This window comes from Quercus robur, chromosome 7, assembly GCF_932294415.1.
Source record: "Quercus robur chromosome 7, dhQueRobu3.1, whole genome shotgun sequence".
In the NCBI taxonomy this organism is placed as follows: domain Eukaryota; kingdom Viridiplantae; phylum Streptophyta; class Magnoliopsida; order Fagales; family Fagaceae; genus Quercus; species Quercus robur.
In genome coordinates, this window is record NC_065540.1 from 8025749 (window position 1) to 8048189 (window position 22441).

Here is a 22441-nt window from a genome sequence, read left to right on the forward strand (position 1 = left end):
CATGTGACATTCGAGATGACATATTTGGTAGAAAGAGCCATGTGATATTAATGGGAGTTCGTATGTTAACATTCACCTGCTTATGAGTTCTTTTACACTAATTTGGCTTATTTTAGCAAAATTTCTCTAATACCATTTGTCAAGTGTGAGTGCCTAGTATAAGAGAGTTGAGTATTTGTAGTAGATACTTTTTTATTTTCTAGCCTTTGGTCAATTTTTCTTGCCCTTAGTATTTGTACTACACATTAGAGATGACGTTTGTTTTATAATTTGCCACATAATGGATTAGAGGAATTTTTTTTAAAAAAAAAAATCTAAAGAAAAACTTAGTTTATAAAAAGATTACTTGCATGTGGCAATTTATGAAACTATCTAAACCGGAAAATCCAATTCATTACGTGACAATTTATAAAACAATCTACATTTCTTATTTAAATAAGTCACATGATTCACTAAATAAATTATGCAACTAAAAGTACAAGTGAATGGTTTTATGACGCATTGGGATAGAGAATTTTTGGAAATATACTTTTTCCTAGTTCCTACCATACTAACTTATTTTAAGAAATCTACGTGATACAATGTGGAACTTGGGCCTGGCCCAACCAACAAAATCCACCATTTAAGAAAAAAGATGCTTTAAAAATGGGCAATGTTTAAGCCCAACTTTATTTTTTTCACGACAACTATTATCATGTAGAGTGCATCAAAACTAAAGCACGATTGGTCACCACCGCAATTCATATTTCCCAACTCAGTGACGAATGACACGTGTGAAATACAGATATTTCAAATCCTAGTTCGCACACACATGTGATGACATATGAAAGAAGGCAACAGAATGACAGGTTCCTAACCAAAACATGTCAAGCATTTGTCAGTCACATAAGTCAATTTCAACTCTAAACTAGGTTTTTATTTATTTATTTACTTAGTGCAGAATAACTACGAGAATATTTACAATATACAGCTTAAATTATAATTACTTTCTCATTATACACCTGTCACCAGCCATCACTATGCACTACATTTATTTATTTTTATTTTTGGGGTGTTTGATGGGAGAGAAATGCTATATTTTTAGTTGTTGAGGACTCATTGTTCATTGGTGTATTTATCTAAAGTATATGAGTTTCAGTTAGCTCAATTAATAAAGTTTCTGATGATTGAATAGGAGATCTAAAGTTCAGTCTTTGCTTACATAAAAAACCAATTAGTATCTTGGTTTGATGATAAAGAGCACAATTATCAAAAGTAAATGTAATAAGTTAAAACTCTAATTTAAAATAAATAAAAAATAAAAAAATATACTGAGGCAGACCCTCAAGGTTATTACATTGGAGAAAACATTGTCGACATCAATCAAAACATTGTTGGGTTAATCACACATAAATATAATTAGCTATAACCCAGAAAAAACTAATTGCAATAGTAACGTCACAGACAAGATGACCAGGGAAACCCCCAAAATCCCTCAATAGCATAATGCCAAAATGTATAGTTCTATGCAACGTAACCTACAATTCATGCAGTAACAAAACTTTGTCAAAACCTAGTTATCTTAAGTCATTCTTCTAACAGGATACATGATTGAATAACTTTGTCTATATGGGATGTTGTGACATGTAAAAGCATAAACTGTATAGGACCTAACTGTAGAGGATATTTCCCTGCTTGATAAATACACCACCATGGGCCATTCTAAGCTCTCAAATACTTCACATGCATACCTGAGACCTCAAAAGAATGGCTTGCATGTGGCGGCAGTTTGCCAGAGGCGGAGCAAAGAAACCCCCCCGGGACGTTCCTCCAGGTCACTTGGCTGTAAAAGTGGGAGAAGCTAGCAAGAGGTTTGTTATAAGAGCGGATTACCTGAACCACCCAGTAATTCGACAGTTGCTAGACCAAGCTTATGAAGAGAATGTTCATAACAAGAGTGGCCCTCTTGCCATACCTTGCGATGAGTTTCTTTTTGAAGATATAATCCAGTCCCTTGGAGGCAGTAATAATGAGAGTCAATTCACTTGCCATGGGGCCGTGGAAAAGCTGGGATTGAGCTCATTGAGGGACTCTAGACCACTTCTTCAAGGAATTGCAAGAAAATCAACATGCTAGAGATACAGCTACGACAGTCGGGGAACGAGAAATACAGCAGAGATTGCCTCCTGCTGAACCAGGCTCTGTACATTAAACACTGACAAGCAGCAGCATTGTTAATCAATTGCTACTCAACAGGTTCATAACATATTACCAAATTATATTGAAATAAAGGGTTACAATTTTATACCTTTTAATTTTCTTTTCTTTTTGATAGGTACCATATTTATGCCTTTTATGTTCAATGAATGTTATTCAGAAGAAAAAAAAACATTCAATGAAGGTTAAGATTTTTCATGAGAAATAAACAGCTATTGTGATGCACACAGGAAGACTGGAAGCTACACATATTAGTTACATAGCCATGAGCCATACAGCAGAGCAACAACTCAAATCTTTTTCTAATCAATTAGATCACCGTCAAAATTTCTTTGATCAAGTAAAAAAAAAAGAAAAAAAACATGTAGGATAAAAAGCCGATAGGGTGCATCAACATTTGCCTATGTTCCCATAAACTTGTTTCTGGGCTGTGAAAATATAGTGTAAACTGAAATATTTTCCAGCTAACCAAAAATTAAGAAAGATGTAAAATCTACAACATAGTTTATAGATTAATCTATACCATGAATTTATATAGGAACCTAAGTGAAAACATGTGACTGCTCACTTGAACTTGCAATAAATGTATAGATCTGTAATATAATCCAAATCTAGAAACAGGTAATAGATGCTTTTTTCAATTAATTTTAGTATTTGTATTGAATTAGACATACTGAAAATGCTTAACTCTCAAATTTTTTTTAAAAAAAAAAAAAAAAAAATTGTAAGTGGTCCCAAACTGAAAAATGGAGGTACTGCATGATATGTTCTCTTACCAGAACATAAAGAGAAGAAAATTGATTGGCATGTACCAACAGAACAAAAATAGCATTTCTGGAACTGAAATATATATACCAAAAGCAGAATCTATTACCTTCTTCATTATCCAATGTCTTTTAAGCTCCCAAGCTTGCAGTTCTAAAGAACAGGCAAATCAAAAGGTTCGCTACAGCCAAACCCTTTGACACCAACACCATAATGGATGTGAAAGAGGATTATATCACCCCTTGAAGCTTCCAATAACAAATTTCAAAGTACCAAAACTTCTCAAATTACTTAAAAAAGGGAAGAAAATAATTCCCTTATAGTTGTATCATTTTCAAATGCAGCCTTTTGAAGTGGGTAGAGACACATGAAGAAACAAAATGTCAGTGCAAAAATACATAAATTTTATAGAAACAGATGCAAAAGAATATGTACTGTACAAGGTATAAAAAAGACATGAGCTGTAATTTGTATTGCATAATTATCTTTCTATTTCACTCAAATCCAGGCTAGATGCAACTTTGGTACAGGGTAACACATGATTACAACACCACTTAAATTTCTCTTTCACCTTCTCATATGGACAAAAGTTGATGTCCAAATTGAATGTACCCAATGGCATAGCGGACCACCAATATAACACCCACCGAATGAGATTGTATAGATCAGTGTGACTTGAAAGATACAGCTAGAAAGGTTGTGCCTAGTGTATGAAGAGCCATGACAGGTTCCAGACGCACTAATCAGCATTAAATTGGTAAGTACTTCATTGTTGTAGAATAAAACAGTCTTCACCTTCACATTACTTTTGTTGCATGTCAGTCTTGATTAAGTTTCTAACAGAGAGCCTGATTTAAAACATGGACATTTAGCAGACTCCAAACATTGGCAACAATACCAGTGGACAAAGCACGAAATGCTTGTTTTGCAGCCATGCGGCGTGCTTCTAGAACTTTGGCATCACTGAAGAGCTCCTTGAGCGCTTTCTCAAGCTCTAATTTTCCAGAAACCTGAATGGGCAGTTACAGTAAAAGATCCCAAATAAAATTTAATAAAATTAACAAATGAAAAACTTAAAGAACAGTTGATTTTCCGGGAATGTAATGGTTCAGATGCCCATATGGCTAGTTTAGATGAAGGGGGAGGAGGAGGAGTAGAGTAGAGTTGGCCGGAAATTGTCAATTTCTGGCCAACTCTACTACTCCCCCGTCTGTCCAAACTGGCCATTAATAAGATCTAAGAGCTTTCTAGTAAGGAGACCGTATTTGACTGAGCTATCTCATATTATGATTTCAGCATATAGTAGCCCTTATGGATTCAGATTGAAGTTCAGCACCAATACAGTTCAAAGTATCTTCTTGAATTATTTCATAGCTTTTCTCAAAGAATTAACTGAAGCAGGAAATACGTGTGTTTCAATGTTAATAGATCCTCTACTTCCCACTAATTAACTCAGGAACCATCCATGCAGATCACTTCCTTACATCAAAATCCCCCAATCTGGCAAACAAAAATCATCTACAAATACCTAAGTCAACTGAAAAGTTGTAGCCCTGTACGCTACAAACAGAAGATTGAACAAATCATGTTAACAAATAACCTTAAGTCTATGAAGATTAGTACAGACTCAAAAATCGATTGAATACTCACAAGACAACTCATATCTCTTTATTTGTTCTAGATTTTCAGAGCAGAATTATTATTTAATATTGTCGAAACCATGGTTGTCAAAATCTCGGTCTGGATCCTACGATTTTACAATCTCACCTGCCCAAGACGATCCGGATCTTTCGAGGATCTTTGCGATCATTCAGGATCGGTAGGATCATACGATTATGATGATCCCAAACGACCTTAGTTTCTTGTAATCTTCTTTAACTTGACAGAAGGCTCAGTTGGACCCAAATGAAAAATAAAATCTCAATTGGCCAAGTTTTTCCACTCTAATATAAAGAGTGTCATTTGGACCCAAATAAAAAATATCTCAATAGAGTGTCACGTTTTGAGATTTTTGGTCTCTTTAAATGATGCTTACAAATGGATGTAGTGATGTATGGTAATTATATCAATGAATGTATAATTTATGTGATTATTTAACATACCAATGTGTATTTTTTGTTTTTTGTTTTTCAAATAATGTAGGATCTTACGATTCACGATTCGACCCTACAATCCATGATCCCACCTACCTCCCACAATCCTACGTAGGATCCCGATTTTGACAACCTTGGTCAAAACATTATAATCATTTTGGAGATTGAACTACAAAAAGAGTTTGGTCGAAACATTATAATCATTTTGGAGATTGAACTACAAAAATGATCTTAAATAATATATATTAAAATTTGAAATATAAAATATTAACAAGGAGAGAGTTCAGCAAACCTGCAGAACTGACAAAGGATTTAATCGTTGCATTTCTAGTACCATGTGTGAGAAATGCCCAACATGACGACCTGATATAAAAAATAAATAAAAAAAAGAGCTTCTAAAATAGTACCTTAAAACATGACAATTTAACCCAAGAACGTATGAGCGAACAAAAGTTTACCTGTCAAAACAGCACAGCCAGCTGCAGCAGCTTCAAATATGTTATGGCCAGCCAAACCAGAGAAGAAGGAACCTCCAACTACAGCTATTGGAGTTAACCTATACAGGTATCTCAACTCACCTACAAAACAGATTCAAAGAGGACATAGCAATATTATTATTGTGGACCAAATATCCTTTAAATCAAGCATAAAAGCCTACCCATGCAAGGTTTGATATATGCATGGAATGGTGCCTCATAAGGTACTAAGTTCAATATCATGTTATTGACTTCTATGCAAGCCTCAATTGCAGTCACGACTGCCAATTTCATGAACATCAACAGGCTCAACAAAATGTCTACGTTGGCTATTCTTCAAATCCACATACGGAAAATATTGGGGTGGGGGGGGGGGGGAGTGGAAGAGAGACCCAGGATGACAAAATTCAACCCAGGTCTGTCAAATACAAAACCAGGCACCAGTTTATATAAATATATGAGAATGGAGCAGACTAAGCTTTCATTGTTCACCTGCGGTGCAGTGTAAGCCTCAAGAGGAGTGGCAGGCATGGGGTACAGGAATGTTTTGATTTATTAAAGAACACCGAACACCAAATACAGTGAAAGCAAATTATATGAAAAATATATAAGAAAGATCTTCATTCCAAAGCATCTCCCATTATACCTAATATGCAACATAGGATTTGAAATGAAACCTATCCTTCCAGGTGCACAGCATGTGCCCCATGAATGACCCACACTTTTTAAGCGTGAGTTTAGGAGAATTGCTGATGAGAGAAAGTAACTTTGGGGCATTATCCTTGAACATATCCTTTGAAGCAAACATGTAATCCTTGGGAGGTTTGTGACTTACATTTTGGATGATGTATCTAATGGACCAACAGCAAAACCGGACAAAAGTTGGCTCAACTAATAAACACTCATCATTAATTTGGGGTTTACATGAATAAATCCTAATTCATCAGCTGCTTCAATAAAATGAACCATTTCACTCCTGGTACAATTCATTCTAATGCTCCTTTTGTTTCCACATCAATATATTTTCTAAAAAAAGTTTTCCGGTGTTTAATGCAACTGAAAATGTTAAGTCAACAAAAAAATGTTTTCTATGGTCAACAACTAGTTACACCAAAATGGTGGAAAATGGTTTAAAAATTGTAAACCAATTTCCAGAAAAACCTTGACTTTATCCCTACCACTCTTACCCCTTTCAACTCCTTTATGGTTGATGGTCACTACCATCTCCCCCCGGCCCCCCTTCCCCAACTACCAATTGGCCATTGGTTGCCGGCCGTTGCCACCACCAGCTGCCACTCTCTAGCCACCACAGCCTATCACTGACAACTAACTGCCGGCCTTCACGGCCATCAAACTCTGGCTGTAACTCAACCTGCCTGCTGCTACCACTCGCCCACCATCATCAATCACCTGCCATTGCTGCCACCACCACTTTCCTCTCATGACTGTCATCATCGTTGGGAATTTTCAGTGTAATCAAAAGTTAGAAAATTATTTTCCAAGTTGCAAACAAACAATGGAAAACAATTCATTTTCTCTGAGACCATTTTTCGTTGAGAACATCACCAGTGGGAAAACATTTTACACTAAAATAAACAAAGCCTTGGTTGAAAGTCGACAACCCATGCTTATTAACTCCCTCATTTAACCCCCAACTAGAGTTCCCGTCAACTAGGCCCCAAACCAATCACCAAAGTATTAAGTTCTGTTTTGTCCTTTTTTGTCTTCCCATTCATCTATCTTAACGTTCTTATTTGAAGAAACCTTATTTACATCATGTACCATGTGGGAAGTCTCAGTTTTTTGATATCTTTGTTTACATATTGTACTTTGATTGGGGGAGGGTGTCGTTTAGTTCCATTTTTTGAATTTTTGGACCTAATGAGTGTCCATTTGTAATTCTTTAAGGGCAATTGCATTTAAGTGTACCTTCTTTCTAATAAATTATTCTCTTATCCAAAAAATCAAGTACGTACCAATCATGCAACTCTCTAAAAGCATCTTACTTCATCTAGTATGTTTCAAATCTATGAGCTACATACTAATAATTAATCTTACAAATGGTTAGGTCTGGATAATGGAGAAATTGTTATAGACTTCAAAAGCATCTTGACTAAAATGGTGTTTTAAGGTAAAGCAACATGGGTGAGATGCTTTCAATTCTCGGAGCACTTTTCACAGAAGTAAACATGCATTGTAGGGAAAAAGTAAAAGACAACAAAAGAAGTAGAGGAGAAAGAAAATACAAACCTAATGTGTCCACAATGTATATATTAGTTCCTGGCTTAAGGTTCTCTTGTCGAGACCTCAAAGCTACATTTAGCCCTGCTTTCTGCAGTTCCTGCACCATTTAAGGCAAAGGCATCACACACAGAGAGAAAGGTATGTTAAGGTGTAGCCTCAGATGTGATAGATCCAATGCAGCTATGCATTAGAATATTAACGAAATTAGAAAAGAAAAAAAAGATAAGTTATTCTATTTTGAAAAAGATAAAATCTAACCCATATGGACCATAAATTCAAGAAGTATACACATGTTCCTAATACTATGAAAACTTCTAAAATAGATTTCCAAATTGCATTACATTATGTATCTACACATTGGTAATCAATTGCACATGATTACTTTTACAACCCAGATTGTTAGGGCCCGTTTGGTAGAGGAGTTTAAGTAATGTTGTTTGTAGTTTTTTGAAATACACGTGGGTGAAAAAATGTGTGAAAATGTGTGTAATGTTGTTTAAAAATTGAAAATGAGTTGTTTAACAACTCTACCAAACGGGGCCTTAATGTCTTTCAAATACTGTTTAATGATTACTGTACTACCATGAACTCAAGTAGTATCTGGGATTAGAAATTTCATCCATCTCTTATAATAAGATTGTTGGAAACTTATTATGAATGACCACAAGGAGCAATTATAAAGAGGGGAACTACAGTCATATTGTTAACTGGCTTTGCATCAGAACCATACTTGAGCAATTTCTAGTCCATGTTGTGGATCGCGAGGCACAAGTATAGTGACTATATCTGGATGCATTTCCGTGAGCACTCTATGAGCTCCTAGCATTACTGCAGAGAGAACCAATGTCACTTCAGCTTTTATTTTCAACAAGTAAAGAAAACTAAAACAACAATAAAAGTTAAAGGAAACTGAAGACCACTATAATACATCTATACGTTATGCCCCAGAGATATTAATATTGAATCTGTTAAAGTTAAACATGGTAACTAAACAAAAAGAAGTCAAAAGTCAAGAACAATTAGTTACTTCATTTTGGGTGGATTTGTTCTACTTTCCCAAAAAATGGACCTACAAAATATGAAAAGAAAAAAAATGAATGCAGCAATTTGCACGTAATACAAATTGAGTAGATAGAACATGTTGACATTTTTGCAATGAGAAAAAATTCCATCCTTAGTGACATCAAACTACCCTAATATGTCAGTTGTACCAGTTGCACTACAATCATGGACTCCTAGACTTATAAGTTAAATCAAGCTTTTATAAACCAACACAGCTATTAATGTGGTATAATAACACCACAAAATGGAGGTGAGGTCTTTACATAAATTTGACTGAAAAAGGACAAATAAATTTAGGTCACTGTACTATGTTAGTATTGGAAGCAAATGACTGGGAACTGACTTTCTTCTTCACCCCTATGTATGGAAGAGGCCATCCAAACCTGCCTGTGGGCAAGCTGTAACTTCAGATCCTGTATACTTCTTAACTCTCCCTCTGAAGCATCAAATTCTTCTACCGCTGAATAGAAAGAATACAACACCAAATTAAGATAGACTATATTCATCTTCTTCAACTACTTTCAAAATTTATTTTATTGGAAAATTGCAAAAGATAAAATAAGGGATTCAAATGGTAGCAACTTAATTATCAAAAGTACTTCAAAAGAAGTATAGTCCAACAATAATCAATAAAAAAAAACTAGGGGAAGACCACTTTTAAAAATCAACATTTAAAAATACTAAATGGATTTCAACTCATATTTGATGAACATACCATATTTTAGGTCATTGGAAAATTTTATGATATAAGGAGAGGCTTGTAGTAGTTGGAAGTGGATCGCTTGCATAGTGCTCTGTGTCATACAACAAGATCAGCACAACAGAATACAAATTACTGTCATTAAAAACAAAGGAATACATACCAAGGGGACAATCAAAGAAAACTTTGACAGCATCAATGAAATCAGTGGAAGAAGCAATGGTCCCGAAAATTTTTTAAAGGATTTTGAAGACATTCGAGCATTCAACAATGCCAGCACTATCTGAAAAGCAAATAAATGGGAAAAAGTTAAGAGAATCATACAAGGTAACTGAGAGTGCCTGCTTTAATTACAGAGATGCATGCGTGTCTATATATATCATGAAAGGCATACGATCTCAAAAATGACTTTGTAAGATACGCAATTATGCACACATATAGAATAACGTTGCTCAAGAAAAACATGATGTCTTTAAAAAAATAAAGGGTGGTCCTAGATCTAATTGAAGTAAATAAACATATATTACATGTGTGAATATGAAGGACTATCTTACACCATTTTCTGAGGCACCCATAATAAGATTTGGCCATAGTTCACTCTCTATTAGGATGATTGCATTTGGCTTCCAATAGTCAAGGAAAGCACCAACTGCAGAAGGAGTATCAAGTGGGGCAAACTGGTTCAACCAGAAAGTTTGAGCACATTAAAACAAATGTTACATCAATTTTTGGTTAAGCTAAAGCGAACAAGTAATGCATTAAAGCTTAAGACATAGACATCAAATGCAGTCACAAACAAAATTTTCAAACCATGTTTCCGTCAAAGCCCTAACTTAAATAGGCAGCAGTAGCAAGAAGCGGGACATTGAAACCTAGCAAGAAAAGCTCCCTGTGCAGCCACAGCTACCAAGCTATTTTGATAGAATGGCTGAGAAACTAGCTTAAAAGGCATTGGTGTTAATGTTGTTCCCATTCAACCTTGAAATTTCTATAGATCCTTTTATTTCATTTGGAAGATAGAATTTTTTTTTTTAAAGGTCTACTAACAGAAAAATTAAGGCTGAAGCAGCATCACCATTAAGTTCTAATTATTTCAATAATAACATCACGTGAAGTCAACAGTTTTCTGGGTTTTGACCATCATAGCGGTTGAAAATATCAAGAAGCTAAACAGCATGGTGAAACATGCGGTTCTAAGCAACCTGATGCTTTATGGCCAACAAGAACACAACATGTTATGCTACTTCTTACTTAAGCAAAGCAATGAAATGCCACCGACTTGTCAAGTCACATAAGAACAGAAATGTACTACAGAATAGTCTACAGAAATATCAAAATGAATCTGCACAAATTCAAATTTTCATAGTGCAGAGAACAAAGTAAATGTCGACTTAATATCCCGAAGAGTACCTGATATATGACACCACTTGGAAGCCGTTTACTTATTACTTCGCTGCACCAATAAAGGGAATTCATAAATTTAAGTACACAAAGGTCAGTCGCGCTTATTAGTGCGGTTCTTCATGTTAGATTAAATTATTGAACTCACCATTTCCTAACGGCTTAATAGCTAATTCATCACTTCAAATATGCAAATCAAGAACAATCCCTAGGAAATTTATTTGGACTTTATAAGCTTTAATTAAACCGCACTCTACCAAATCAAATTCACAATAATAAGCTACAATTAATAAATTTAAAAAAAAAAACCATAATTTCTTACAATGCAGACACTGTTGTAGTAGTCATCAAAACGTTCACATCAGGCCTCTGCTTCATGCACTCTTTGATTATCGGAATCGCCGTAATTCCTTCACCTACAATTTCAAATTTCAACTTTCAAATTCCAAATTCCAAATTTATAGTAGTATGGTAATTTGATAAACCTTTAATTTTGACAGAACCTAATACAATTTTTCAACAACTCATTGAGCATTTGAATTAGCAGCATATAGAGAGTTTGAGAAGTTGGGGGAACCTAGAGAGACGGCGTGGAACCAGAGGAGTGGGCCGGTGGGCCGAGAGAGAGAAGGAAGGCCCAATCGCTCGGTCCAGCGGAGAGAGTGTTCGCGGCCACGAAGTCTGCGCCACCGTAGGTGAAGATTCACCACCGGCTCTGCACCGTAGCTCACTGCTCTGTATATTCTGTACGCTAACTTTCCTGCTGCCTCCGTTGCCGCCATTTCTCTATTCTCAAATGAGTCAAATTCAATTTTTTTTTTCCCCAAAATTGTGTTTTTGATCTGAATGAGTGAGTGTGTGACAGAGTGTGTGTGGGTGTGGGTATAAAAAAAATTGGGTGGGCTCGGTGGGCCAAGGGGGAAGTTGCCTGAATGGGGCCTACTAGCCAAATCAACTTTAATTTACAATTTACACTCACCTTCGTTATCTGATTTTATTTTATGTTTTGGTGAAGTAAAACATTTTTGTGCATAATACCACAAATTGGAAATAACCATTGGGGTCTCATTCTCAATCTTGATTGTTATGAGAGAGAGGGTGGGTGGGTTGGGTGATTTTGTAGGATATTAGTTAGGGTAAAATACAATTAACACTCTTGAAATTTGAGTTAATATCAGTCGGGTTCAAAATTTTTCAAAACTAATCAATTTGATCCTCAATTAGTCTGTCCTTTGCCACCTTAGGCAAGCTTGCAATGAACCGAAATGTGAGAGGCAAGGAAAGGCAAAAAAGAAAAAAAGGCAGCTTTCAGCAGACACAAGCTCTCGAGACTTGACACTGACACTAGGAAGCTTGCCCCTTGAGACTAGGTCCTTCATTTGGAACTTCCCTTTTCCTTTCCACTTTTAAATTCCTCGTTGCTTTCTATCACTATGAGAGAGAGAAGAAAAATGAATAACAATTTAGAGTTCAAATTGGTCAATTTTGAAAAATCTTGGACATGGTTGGCATTAACCTAAACCTCAAGGAGGTCAACTGTATTTTACCTTATTAGTTAATTAACTTATACTTTGTTCTAGACTTGTTTAGACCATAAATTTATAAATATATAAAAAAAAAAAAGGGTATCCTTAGAGAGATGTTCTTGCAATCCATTAGCAAACTATTTGAGCAGGACCAAATACGGTATTAAAAAAAACTATTTGTTCGTGCCTTAAAGCCTTTCTATTCTTAGAGCAACCGCATTAGTCTTTGCAAAATTTCTGTCTATTTTAGCATAAGAACCCACTTTTTTCTATTTTACATAGTCACTTTTACAAAACACACACACATCAAATTATCTATTATACACTCTACTTTATTTAAATAATCATTTTATTCATTTTTTTATTATTATTTCACTCTTAGATAACTCTCACTTCTCACACTGATCCTCTCACCTCTCTCCTCTCTCAAACCTCTCTCTCAGCCACTGTTGTTGCTCTTCGCCTGCATCGCCGCTGCTGCTGCTTCTTCTTCTTCTCTTATCCCAAACCAAAACCACATCATCTTCTTCTTCTTCTTCTTCTATAAACTACCCAGCAAAATAACACAAATCATATCCAAATCTTCTTCTTCTTCTTCTATAAGACAAAGTGAACCTGTCAAGTTATTGTCCTGCAAATACAGTGTGTATAGTCGTTGGAGTCTGAGGAGTGAGGTTGGGATCTGACCGGAGATCTGGTTTTTGGTGAGGGTGACGATTTTTAAGTGGTGGAGATTGGAGATTGAGTCAGGGAAGTTTCTAGAGAAGTTGTTAAGGAAGAGAGATTTGAGATTGAGGAGGTCAGTGAGGTCTGGGATTTGGCCGGAGAGAGAGTTTCCTTTGAGGTTGAGGACTTTGAAAAGGGAAAGAGAAAATCAAGGAAGAAGGTCAGCAACGAAGTGAGAGAAAAAAAGAATTAAAAAATCATTTGCAAATGAACAGTAACTATAGATATATGCACAGTTACTATAGTTATTTTGGATATATATAAACTTATGCACCCACCGACGTGGGTGTTTTTTTGGTTAAAATGTGTAAAACTAACCATTTTTTCTATTTTGCAAACTTATGCAAGCACTAATACAGTTGCTCTTATGGTCTTTCTATTGTTTAGCTTGTAATCCCCAGCATTTGAAAGGCTAACCAGTCTATAATATAGCCCTTCTCTCATGGTGGGAAGGTCGAAAACTACACAAACTCTCTATTAATGGTTAGGCCAAGATTTTACTTTGGGGAGGATAAAATTTGTATTCGCTATATGTATGTGTGTTACATAATATAAAAGGCAATTCATACTTTATATTAAGTAATATTTTAATGAAATAATACCCACAAAATAATACTCCCTTTGTCCCAATTTGTTTGTTCTATTTGAAAAGTTAAACTTTTTAAGGGAATATCATTTATTGTCTTGTCTGCCTTATAAAAATGTATAAGTTTACATAACTACCCTTAAATAAATTTATCAGCTTTTTAAAAAAGAGTTATTCTTAATGAGGCAACTAAAAAGGTGTCTCAATTAAATTGATTTTTTTTTTTTAAATATTAGTTAGTTTTCTTTTCAAATAGTTTTGAAAATAAAGTAGGGGTATAATCACTACAAAACATGCGGGTCTTAGGCCGCGTTTTCAAAAACGCGGCTATAGCCAGCCTATAGCCGCGTTTTTAGAAATGCGGCTAAAGTTATTCATATGAAGCCGCGTTTTATAAATGCGACTATAGCCCATGTCTAGAGCCGCGTTTTTAGTGTGTATAGCCACATTTTTAGGGGTGGAAATATTGCCTTGTTTAAAAAATGCGGCTATAGGACCTTCCTTTTTTTTTTTTTTTTTTTTAAATCTTAACCATGGCCACATTTAAAAAACCCTAGCTCCATCTTGCCTAAAGCCGCGTTTTATAGATGCGGCTTTAAATTTAGTCTGAAGCCACGTGTTTAAAACGCAGCTTTAGTTTGGGATGGAGTTGCGTTTCTTAAATGTGGCTTCAGATTTTGCCTATAGCTGTAAGTTAAAAACACGGCTTTATGCAAAGTATAAATAAAACCCCTAAAACTATCAGACCCTTTGTTTGCCTAATCGCCTCGCTCTCCAATCACTCTCACTCTCACTTTCACTCTCACTCTCTCTTTCATTCACCAGCAGCCTCAACTTTCCGATCACCGGGTCCACCACCACCGGTATCAGCGATTCCAGCACCAGAACACAGGTCCAGCCCAAATTGTTCCCTTTCTCACTCTTCTCCACCCTCTTGTCCATCGGAAACACCTCCGATATCAATTTGAGCATGAACCTCGCTGGATCGAGGCACTCAGCTAAAGAGAAAGGCATTTGAGCTCTCAACGACTCCAACTCCTTCTTCTTCCTAGTCACAAACCTCCAAAACCCTAGCGAGTCCATTTTCATGCAAAACGAGTTCAGCACAAGCAACAGCCCTTCGCTGTCGTCAACCTTGCTGTTCTCGTTCTCATCGCCAAGCCAAGGCAAGTCCTCTCTCTCTCAACTTGAATTTAGCTTCAGATCTTCATAATTTATGTGAATATTTCATTCTTTGCGTTTTTACCTTTTTGATTCTATTACAGCGATCCAATTTTACTATTATTTTTTTAATTTTTAAAAAATTCTCGATCTACATTTCTATTGTCAATTCGTAAATTGAATAAATGAATCGCCTTGGAATTTGGATCTGATTGGAATTATGCAATTCTGTTACCTAACATCAATGTAGTTTTTTAGTTTAACTGATAATATCCGCTTATGATAATTGCACTTTATTAAAGTACAAAATAAATTCGTTAAAGTTACGAAGTAACTTAGAAATCTTAAAAGGAAAGGTAGTAAAAGTCACGTTCGTTGTGGATATATATAAAGTAGGTTATAATGAAGGAAGTCTTAATTATGAAGCATAATTGCACCAAGGAGAAATGAAGCTTGAATGAGCAAAGAAGTTATTAAAGAAGCAGCTTGCTTCCTAAGCAAGTTGCTTCTTTAATAGCTCCGTTGAATAGGAGGACAAAGACTTTTTGAAAGGCAGTAAAAGTCACGTTCGGTGTGGATATATATAAAGTAGGTTATAAAGAAGGAAGTCTTAATTATGTAGCATAATTGCACCAAGGAGAAATGAAGCTTGAATGAGCAAAGAAGTTATTAAAGAAGCAACTTGCTTAGGAGGGCAAAGACTTTTTGAATTTATTTTTATTTTTTTTAATTTTTCGATCTTGTAAATACAGCTGATAAGCTGCGCGTCTGCATCCTGCGTTTTTTTTTTTTTTGAGAAGCGTGTTTCAACTTTTCCAGTGGATCCTGTGCACAATTTACGGGACCCACAAACCTCTTTTTTCAACAAAACTTTCATTAAAAATGGGTCTCACGACACTATTCACACATTTAAAATTTATTTTGCTACAGTGTTATCAGTTTTCAGCAAAATAAGCGGTATCCAAACACACCCTAAATGTATTAAGCAAGTTGCTTCTTTAATAGCTCCATTGAATAGGAGGGCAAAGACTTTTTGAATTTTTTTTTTAAAATTTTTCGATCTTGTAAATGCATTTTTTTTCCCTATTTAGAGAGAGAAATGATCCCCAAGATTTTAGGAAAAGTCGTACAAGGCAGGTCACATACAGTTAAATTCAAGAGCCAAGTTCCATATATCATAGATTCATAATCAAGGGCTTAGGTCAACTCTTATATAATATAGCATGAATTGTTTTGAGTGTGTAATATTTTTCTTTGTTTTTGCAAATAATTAAAGTTTTGATTAACGGATTCCTTTAGGACATTTGTTATTAGATTTTTTTAGAATGCTACTTTATGAGAAATATAAAAATTTATCAAATTAAGAAATCACTTGTTTTTTTTTTCTTTACTCATAAAAAATTTTAAAATTTTTTTTATTTATAAATCAATACCCTTTAGACATCTGTTAGCTTTTCCTAAGAACAAATATGCATCCTGCCCCTCTTCTGCAGAGAGATTGAAGGAAGAATATATAAATATATATATATATATATTTATTTATTTATTTATTTATTTATTAACTGTATTCCTACTTTCATTTCAGTCATTGGAAAAAACTAACTGTTAGTTTAATTGTTAATAGTTTTTCCCCATCACTTACCAAGCAAGATTACTCTGAGCAAAGCATATTGCAAAAGGTTGACCTCTTGCTCTTAGGGTGTGTTTGGCTGGGGTGAAAACAGGGAGGATGGAAAATAAAGAAAGGAAAATATGATGAAAAATGCTGTTTTCCACTGTTTGGTTGGGGAAGGAAAATGGGGAAGACGGAAAACCCAGGAGAAAGTTTTCTCTCCTGGGCCCACATTTTTGATCCTCCCAAATTGGGAGGAAAATCTGGGAAGAAAAGTGCTTTGAAAGCACTTTTACACAAAATACCCTCTCCCACCTACCCTTATTCATGACCTGATGACCCATTCACCTACCCCACCCGATGACTTTTGCTCACAAATCATCCTTATCACTTTTGTCTCTTCTCATCTTACCTTCACAACACACCAACGTCCAACAGTCCAGGTTTTCTTCTCTCTCTTATTTTTTATTTTTTTATTTTTTTTCAATGTGACCTGATCAAAATCCTTTGCCCAATTAAATTTATATATACACTATTGTAATTTTTACATTATAAAAATAAAAATTTATATATATGATGTGGTAAATTTTATATTATTTAATAAGTACAAATAAATCTATTTCTTACATATTATGTAACAAATGTATAATAGTCAATTTATATAAATTACATTTTCCATTCTTCCCTTTTTCTCTCCAACCAAACAAAAGAGTTTTCCACCCTCCCACTTTTCCACCCCTCCAACCAAACACACGAGAAGAAAAACTAGATATTTTACATCCTCCCACTTTTCCACTCCTCTAACCAAATGAACCCTTAGTCTCTTACCAAGGTTCAATAATAGTGTAATAATTAGCTCAATTTGATGAAGCTCACTTAAAGCACAATCCTCGTGTAATTAGAGCCAATCAAATAGGGATCGATCATCAATGAAAATACAGTTATAAAATATGGGAAAAGTTAATAAATACTCTAAAAATAATATAAAATAAGGTTGATTTGGAACTTGGATTTAGGTTTGGATTTAAATTTTAAATTAATAGATTTGAAATGCCTTGATTTGAAATTCATTGATTTTTGGAATTATTTCAAATCCAAGCATTTTAAAGGTTTAAAATCCTTTGTGGATTTTTCAAATTCAAATCATTGACATTTTTTAAACTATCCAAATAAGATATTTGGATTTTAATCACCCAAATCCAAATCCAAATGCCCAAATCATGTCATCCAAATGCACCAAGATATTAGTTTAGAAAATATTTTTAGAAACTCTTTATGAGAAAAAAAAGACAATTGATTATGTTGACAACTTCTCATATATTTCTCATGAAAGTGAAATCAAAAGTTTACTAAAATAGTCCATTAATAAATGCCCTAAGGACACTCATTAATAGGACACATAAAATATTAGTGGTCCTCAAAATTTTTTTTTTTTATTATAAGATTTTTAAGGACAGTGGTCCTCAAATTTGATTAAGGACCAATGGGATGGTGAGTTCCTTAATTAGTCAAATTCGTATTGTTTTAGTAATTAGTCAAGTCCGTATTAATTTGAAATTAATCAATGAAATTCAATATAAACAAATATTGTTTAGGAAAATGGGAAAAAAAGATACTATATAATTTTGTTAACAACTTTTTACATTTTTCATGAAAGTGGAATCAAAATTTTTCTAAAATGATTTATTAATAAATGACTAAGAATATTTATTAAAAGGACACATAAAATATCAGTGGTCCTCAAATTTTTTTATAAAATTTTCAAGGACAGTGGTCCTCAAATTTGATTAAGGACCACTGGGAGGGTGAGTTCCTTAGTCAAATTCGTATTGTTTAATTTGTTTTAGTAATTAGTCAAGTCCGTATAATTTGAAATTAATCAATGAAATCCAGAATAAACAAATATTATTTAGGAAAATGATCGTTGGAGATGGCCGATGGGCAGGGGTTGAACCAGCCAATCGGGCAAAGGGGTTTTCCTCACTAGGCCCGCAAAAGTAGTAATCATTGTCATCTATATAAATAATTTTTTCCGTACACTTTTTTTGAGAATCTTTTTCCGTACACTTGATTATGCAATTTTTGTTTGTAATTAGCTAATTATACGACTTTGTACAATATGATAAATTGATAATATCCACATCATATCCATCATATGTCATCTCGTGCCTTCAAATTTTATTGTATTTTCGGTATAAAAAATGCGAAAGAAGATGTACAATTTTGTTATACATTATATATGGTCCCCCATTTCAAGAGACATGCCCACTCACCTTTGGCCGCTAATGATGAGAAGCAACTTAGGTTAGAAGTGTCATAATGTATAAGCATAATAGCAAGAGCATCTAGTTTAGCCTTGGTTAACCACGGATGGTCTCTACCAATTGGATGCTTGGCTCTAGACACTAGAGTATGGTTTTAAAGAACTGGATTGGACGGCTGGCCAATTTAATTGAGAATCTTTTTTTTTTTTTTTTTGAGAAAGAATTTAATTGAGAATCAAACCTTAAACTGGTCGAGTAAAAAAGCCAAAACCAGTAAAAACCAAGAATTGAATCTTTTTTTGATTCTTTGATTATTTCGGTTTTTAAAACCGTGCTCTAGAGTCAATTAGACATTGAAATCAAATGTAGTATAAGAAAAATTGATGTTATCTTCTATTTATTTTTATTTATGTAAAACCGATGTTGTCTTCTATTTACTTGTTTAATTTTTGCTCATAGTATTTTATGCAGTCTCATGTTGTTTATGATGTCATTACTCGTTACATTAATAATTCCTCAAGTTATATGTGTTAGTGTATAAAAGTGATGGATAAGTGGGTTCCAGTTAGCTTAACTGATAAAGTTTCTGACAGTTGAATAAGATATCTAGGGTTCAATCCTCGCTTACACTAAAAATTGATTGGTGCCTTAGTTTGATGATAAATAGCTATTATTTGGAGCGGACGTCATAGGTAGAAGCTTTTATTTTTTAAAAAAAGTGATGGATGATGACATTATAATATGATATACACCGTCACTCGTGCAATAAGCTCCAATTAATGGGTGGTTGGCGTTGCTTTACTTATAACGTTTCAGTAGAAAATATATTTAACGTTAAGATAGTTATTAAATAAAGAGTTGTGTCTTTTAAATATAAACTTACATTAAGAGCTATGTCTATTACCAAAAGACAAGAAGAAGTCTATAAATATTGGGATCTCAAATTTATTTGATATGTTGAATTTATTTGATACGTTGAATTTATTCTTTCTATTATTACGTTGGTAATTCACACCCTAATGGGATTACCATTCACACCATTGAGACCAACAATACGTAGATTGAAAATTAAAAAAAAAAAAAAAAAAAACTCACAACTAGAAACTCAAGGATAAGCTCATGAAGAGAAAATCAAATATAAACTCTCGGTAAGGAGGGTTTTTTTTTTTTTTTTTTTTTTTTTTTTTTTTTTTTTTTTTTTTTTCAGTTTAGGCTCAAGGAATTAAGACCCTCTCAATGTTATTGAAATGACTATCTCTCCCTGTGGAAAATTTGCAAAGTGGACCCTTTTATAGGTAGGCTAAGGTTAGGGTTGATAATAAAATAAGTAAGGAAAAAACTATAGCAAATTTACTGGAGCGAGGGTCAAGCAAATTTACTGGAGCGAGGGTCAAGCAAATTAACTTTAGCGATGTATCTGTTTTGAGGTCTTAGATGATCTGCATTCTACTGAAAGAAGTTTCACTAAAAAAAATTATTATGGCATAAAAGATATTGAAAAAGATCATTAACTCATCATATTTTAATAGATCATAACCTTATCATTTTTGAACAGATATTATGAACTAGCCTTAACCCTAGCGCAATTTTATTAGTACAACTCAAATTTGATATGTTTTGGCAATAGAATTTATCAACATATCTTTCACTAAAAAAGTTTGTCATGGTGTAAAAACATATTGGAAAAGATTATTAACTCATCATCTTAGAGCAGAAACCTCATCATCTTTGAACAAATTATGAAATACAAGCTAGATTCAACTCTAACACAATTTTATTAATACGACTTAAATTTGACATGCTATGTGATTTATCAACATATCTAAAAAACCCTAACTCTAAACTTTCTGCCATTCCATTTACGTAATCAGAAATTCTTGCGAGGTCAAAGAATTTGAGAAACAACGATCAAATCAAGGGAGAAAAAAAAAGTAAAACCAATCGCGATGAGATTTTCTTCATATTTTTTTAATACTATTTTATTATGTTGTTCCATGGACTTACTAATAACACAAATTTAATATTATGAAATATGTGGACCAATGACTAAAAGGAAAATGCATTTAGATAAAGACCCATTAATATCTTTATCAAATATTGCTTCATTTGCTTGTTTATTTCAACTTGTCACATGCTCTGTGATTTATCAACATATCTAAAAAACCCTAACACTAAACTTTCTACCATTCCATTTACATAACCAAAAATTCCTGAGAGGTCAAAGAATTTGAGAAACAGTGATCAGATCAAGGGAGAAAAAAAAAAAGTAAAACCAATCGCGATGAGATTTTCTTCATATTTTTTTAATACTATTTTATTATGTTGTTCCGTGGACTTGCTAATAATACAAATTTAATATTACGAAATATGAGGACCAATGACTAAAAGAAAAATGCATTTAGATTAAGGCCCATTAATATCTTTAACAAAGATTGCTTCATTTGCTTGTTTATTTCAACTTGTCACATGCTCTTTGATTTATCAACATATCTAAAAAACCCTAACACTAAACTTTTTGCCATTTCATTTATGTAATCAGAAATTCCTGTGAGGTGAAAGAATTAGAGAAACAACGATCAAATCAAGGGAGAAAAAAAAAGTAAAACCAATCGCGATGAGATTTTCTTCATATTTTTTTAATACTATTTTATTATGTTGTTCCGTGGACTTGCTAATAATACAAATTTAATATTATGAAATATGAGGACCAATGACTAAAAGAAAAATGCATTTAGATTAAGGCCCATGAATATCTTTAACAAAGATTGCTTCATTTGCTTGTTTATTTCAACTTGTCACATGCTCTTTGATTTATCAACATATCTAAAAAACCCTAACACTAAACTTTTTGCCATTTCATTTACGTAATCAGAAATTCCTATAAGGTGAAAGAATTAGAGAAACAACGATCAAATCAAGGGAGAAAAAAAAAGTAAAACCAATCGCGATGAGATTTCTTCATATTTTTTTTAATACTATTTTATTATGTTGTTCTGTGGACTTAATTACTAATAATACAAATTTAATATTACGAAATATGTGGACCAATGACTAAAAGAAAAATGCATTTAGATTATGACCCATTTAATATCTTTATCAAAGATTGCTTCATTTGCTTGTTTATTTCAACTTATCTTTTCCTACATAAAATAATATAGGGATTCCTAATAAACAGTGGCGGCTCTGAGAATTTTTTTCAGGGTGTTCCTTAAAAAGCATAAATTATACAATCTAATAAAAAGAGAAATTCATATTGACAACAACAACAATTAAAAAATCACGCAAATACATAAAGTTTATAATTGCCTTCTACGAGTTTTCATATTTTGAAATCGGTGCATGATAGTCTCATTATCAATGCTACAAGCTATATCTCTTTCAATGTACATAACCAAGCAATTATTTATCCATTGAATATAGAACAAATTATGGAGCAAAATTTAATTTTATTGGCATAAAAAAAACTGAGGGTGTTTCCAAATTTTTTTTAGGGATAGACAAATAATTTTTTTAAAAATTATTATATATAAAAAAAAGAAGAAGGACGAGTTGTTCTTTTACACTAATTGTTCCCAAAGATTTGTCACGTACTCGGGTAGAACTACTATAAAAAAACCCACCAACCTAGC

The 22441-nt window shown here is 33.7% G+C and overlaps 1 protein-coding gene across 3 annotated transcripts; it reads right to left on the bottom strand.

The window, feature by feature from the left end:
* Nucleotides 1–1449: 1449 nt before the first annotated feature.
* LOC126692035 (probable 3-deoxy-D-manno-octulosonic acid transferase, mitochondrial) lies at nt 1450–11810 on the bottom strand. 3 transcript variants are annotated; one of them, XM_050387442.1, is made up of 13 exons: nt 11515–11806; nt 11260–11353; nt 10947–10989; nt 10091–10213; nt 9700–9819; nt 9552–9630; nt 9180–9296; nt 8505–8602; nt 7781–7871; nt 5513–5632; nt 5347–5417; nt 3071–3971; nt 1450–2194 (listed from the first exon to the last, which is right to left on the bottom strand). In XM_050387442.1, exons 1-12 carry the CDS (start codon nt 11717–11719, stop codon nt 3798–3800), a joined length of 1335 nt encoding a protein of 444 aa, XP_050243399.1. In that variant the 5' UTR covers nt 11720–11806; the 3' UTR covers nt 1450–2194; nt 3071–3797. The 3 variants fall into 3 exon arrangements, with proteins under 3 accessions (XP_050243399.1, XP_050243400.1, XP_050243401.1); XM_050387443.1 differs by lacking the exon at nt 10091–10213 and having other exon boundaries at nt 11515–11807; XM_050387444.1 differs by lacking the exons at nt 1450–2194; nt 3071–3971; nt 5347–5417 and adding an exon at nt 6718–6975 and having other exon boundaries at nt 11515–11810.
* Between the last annotated feature and the right edge of the window lie 10631 nt (nt 11811–22441).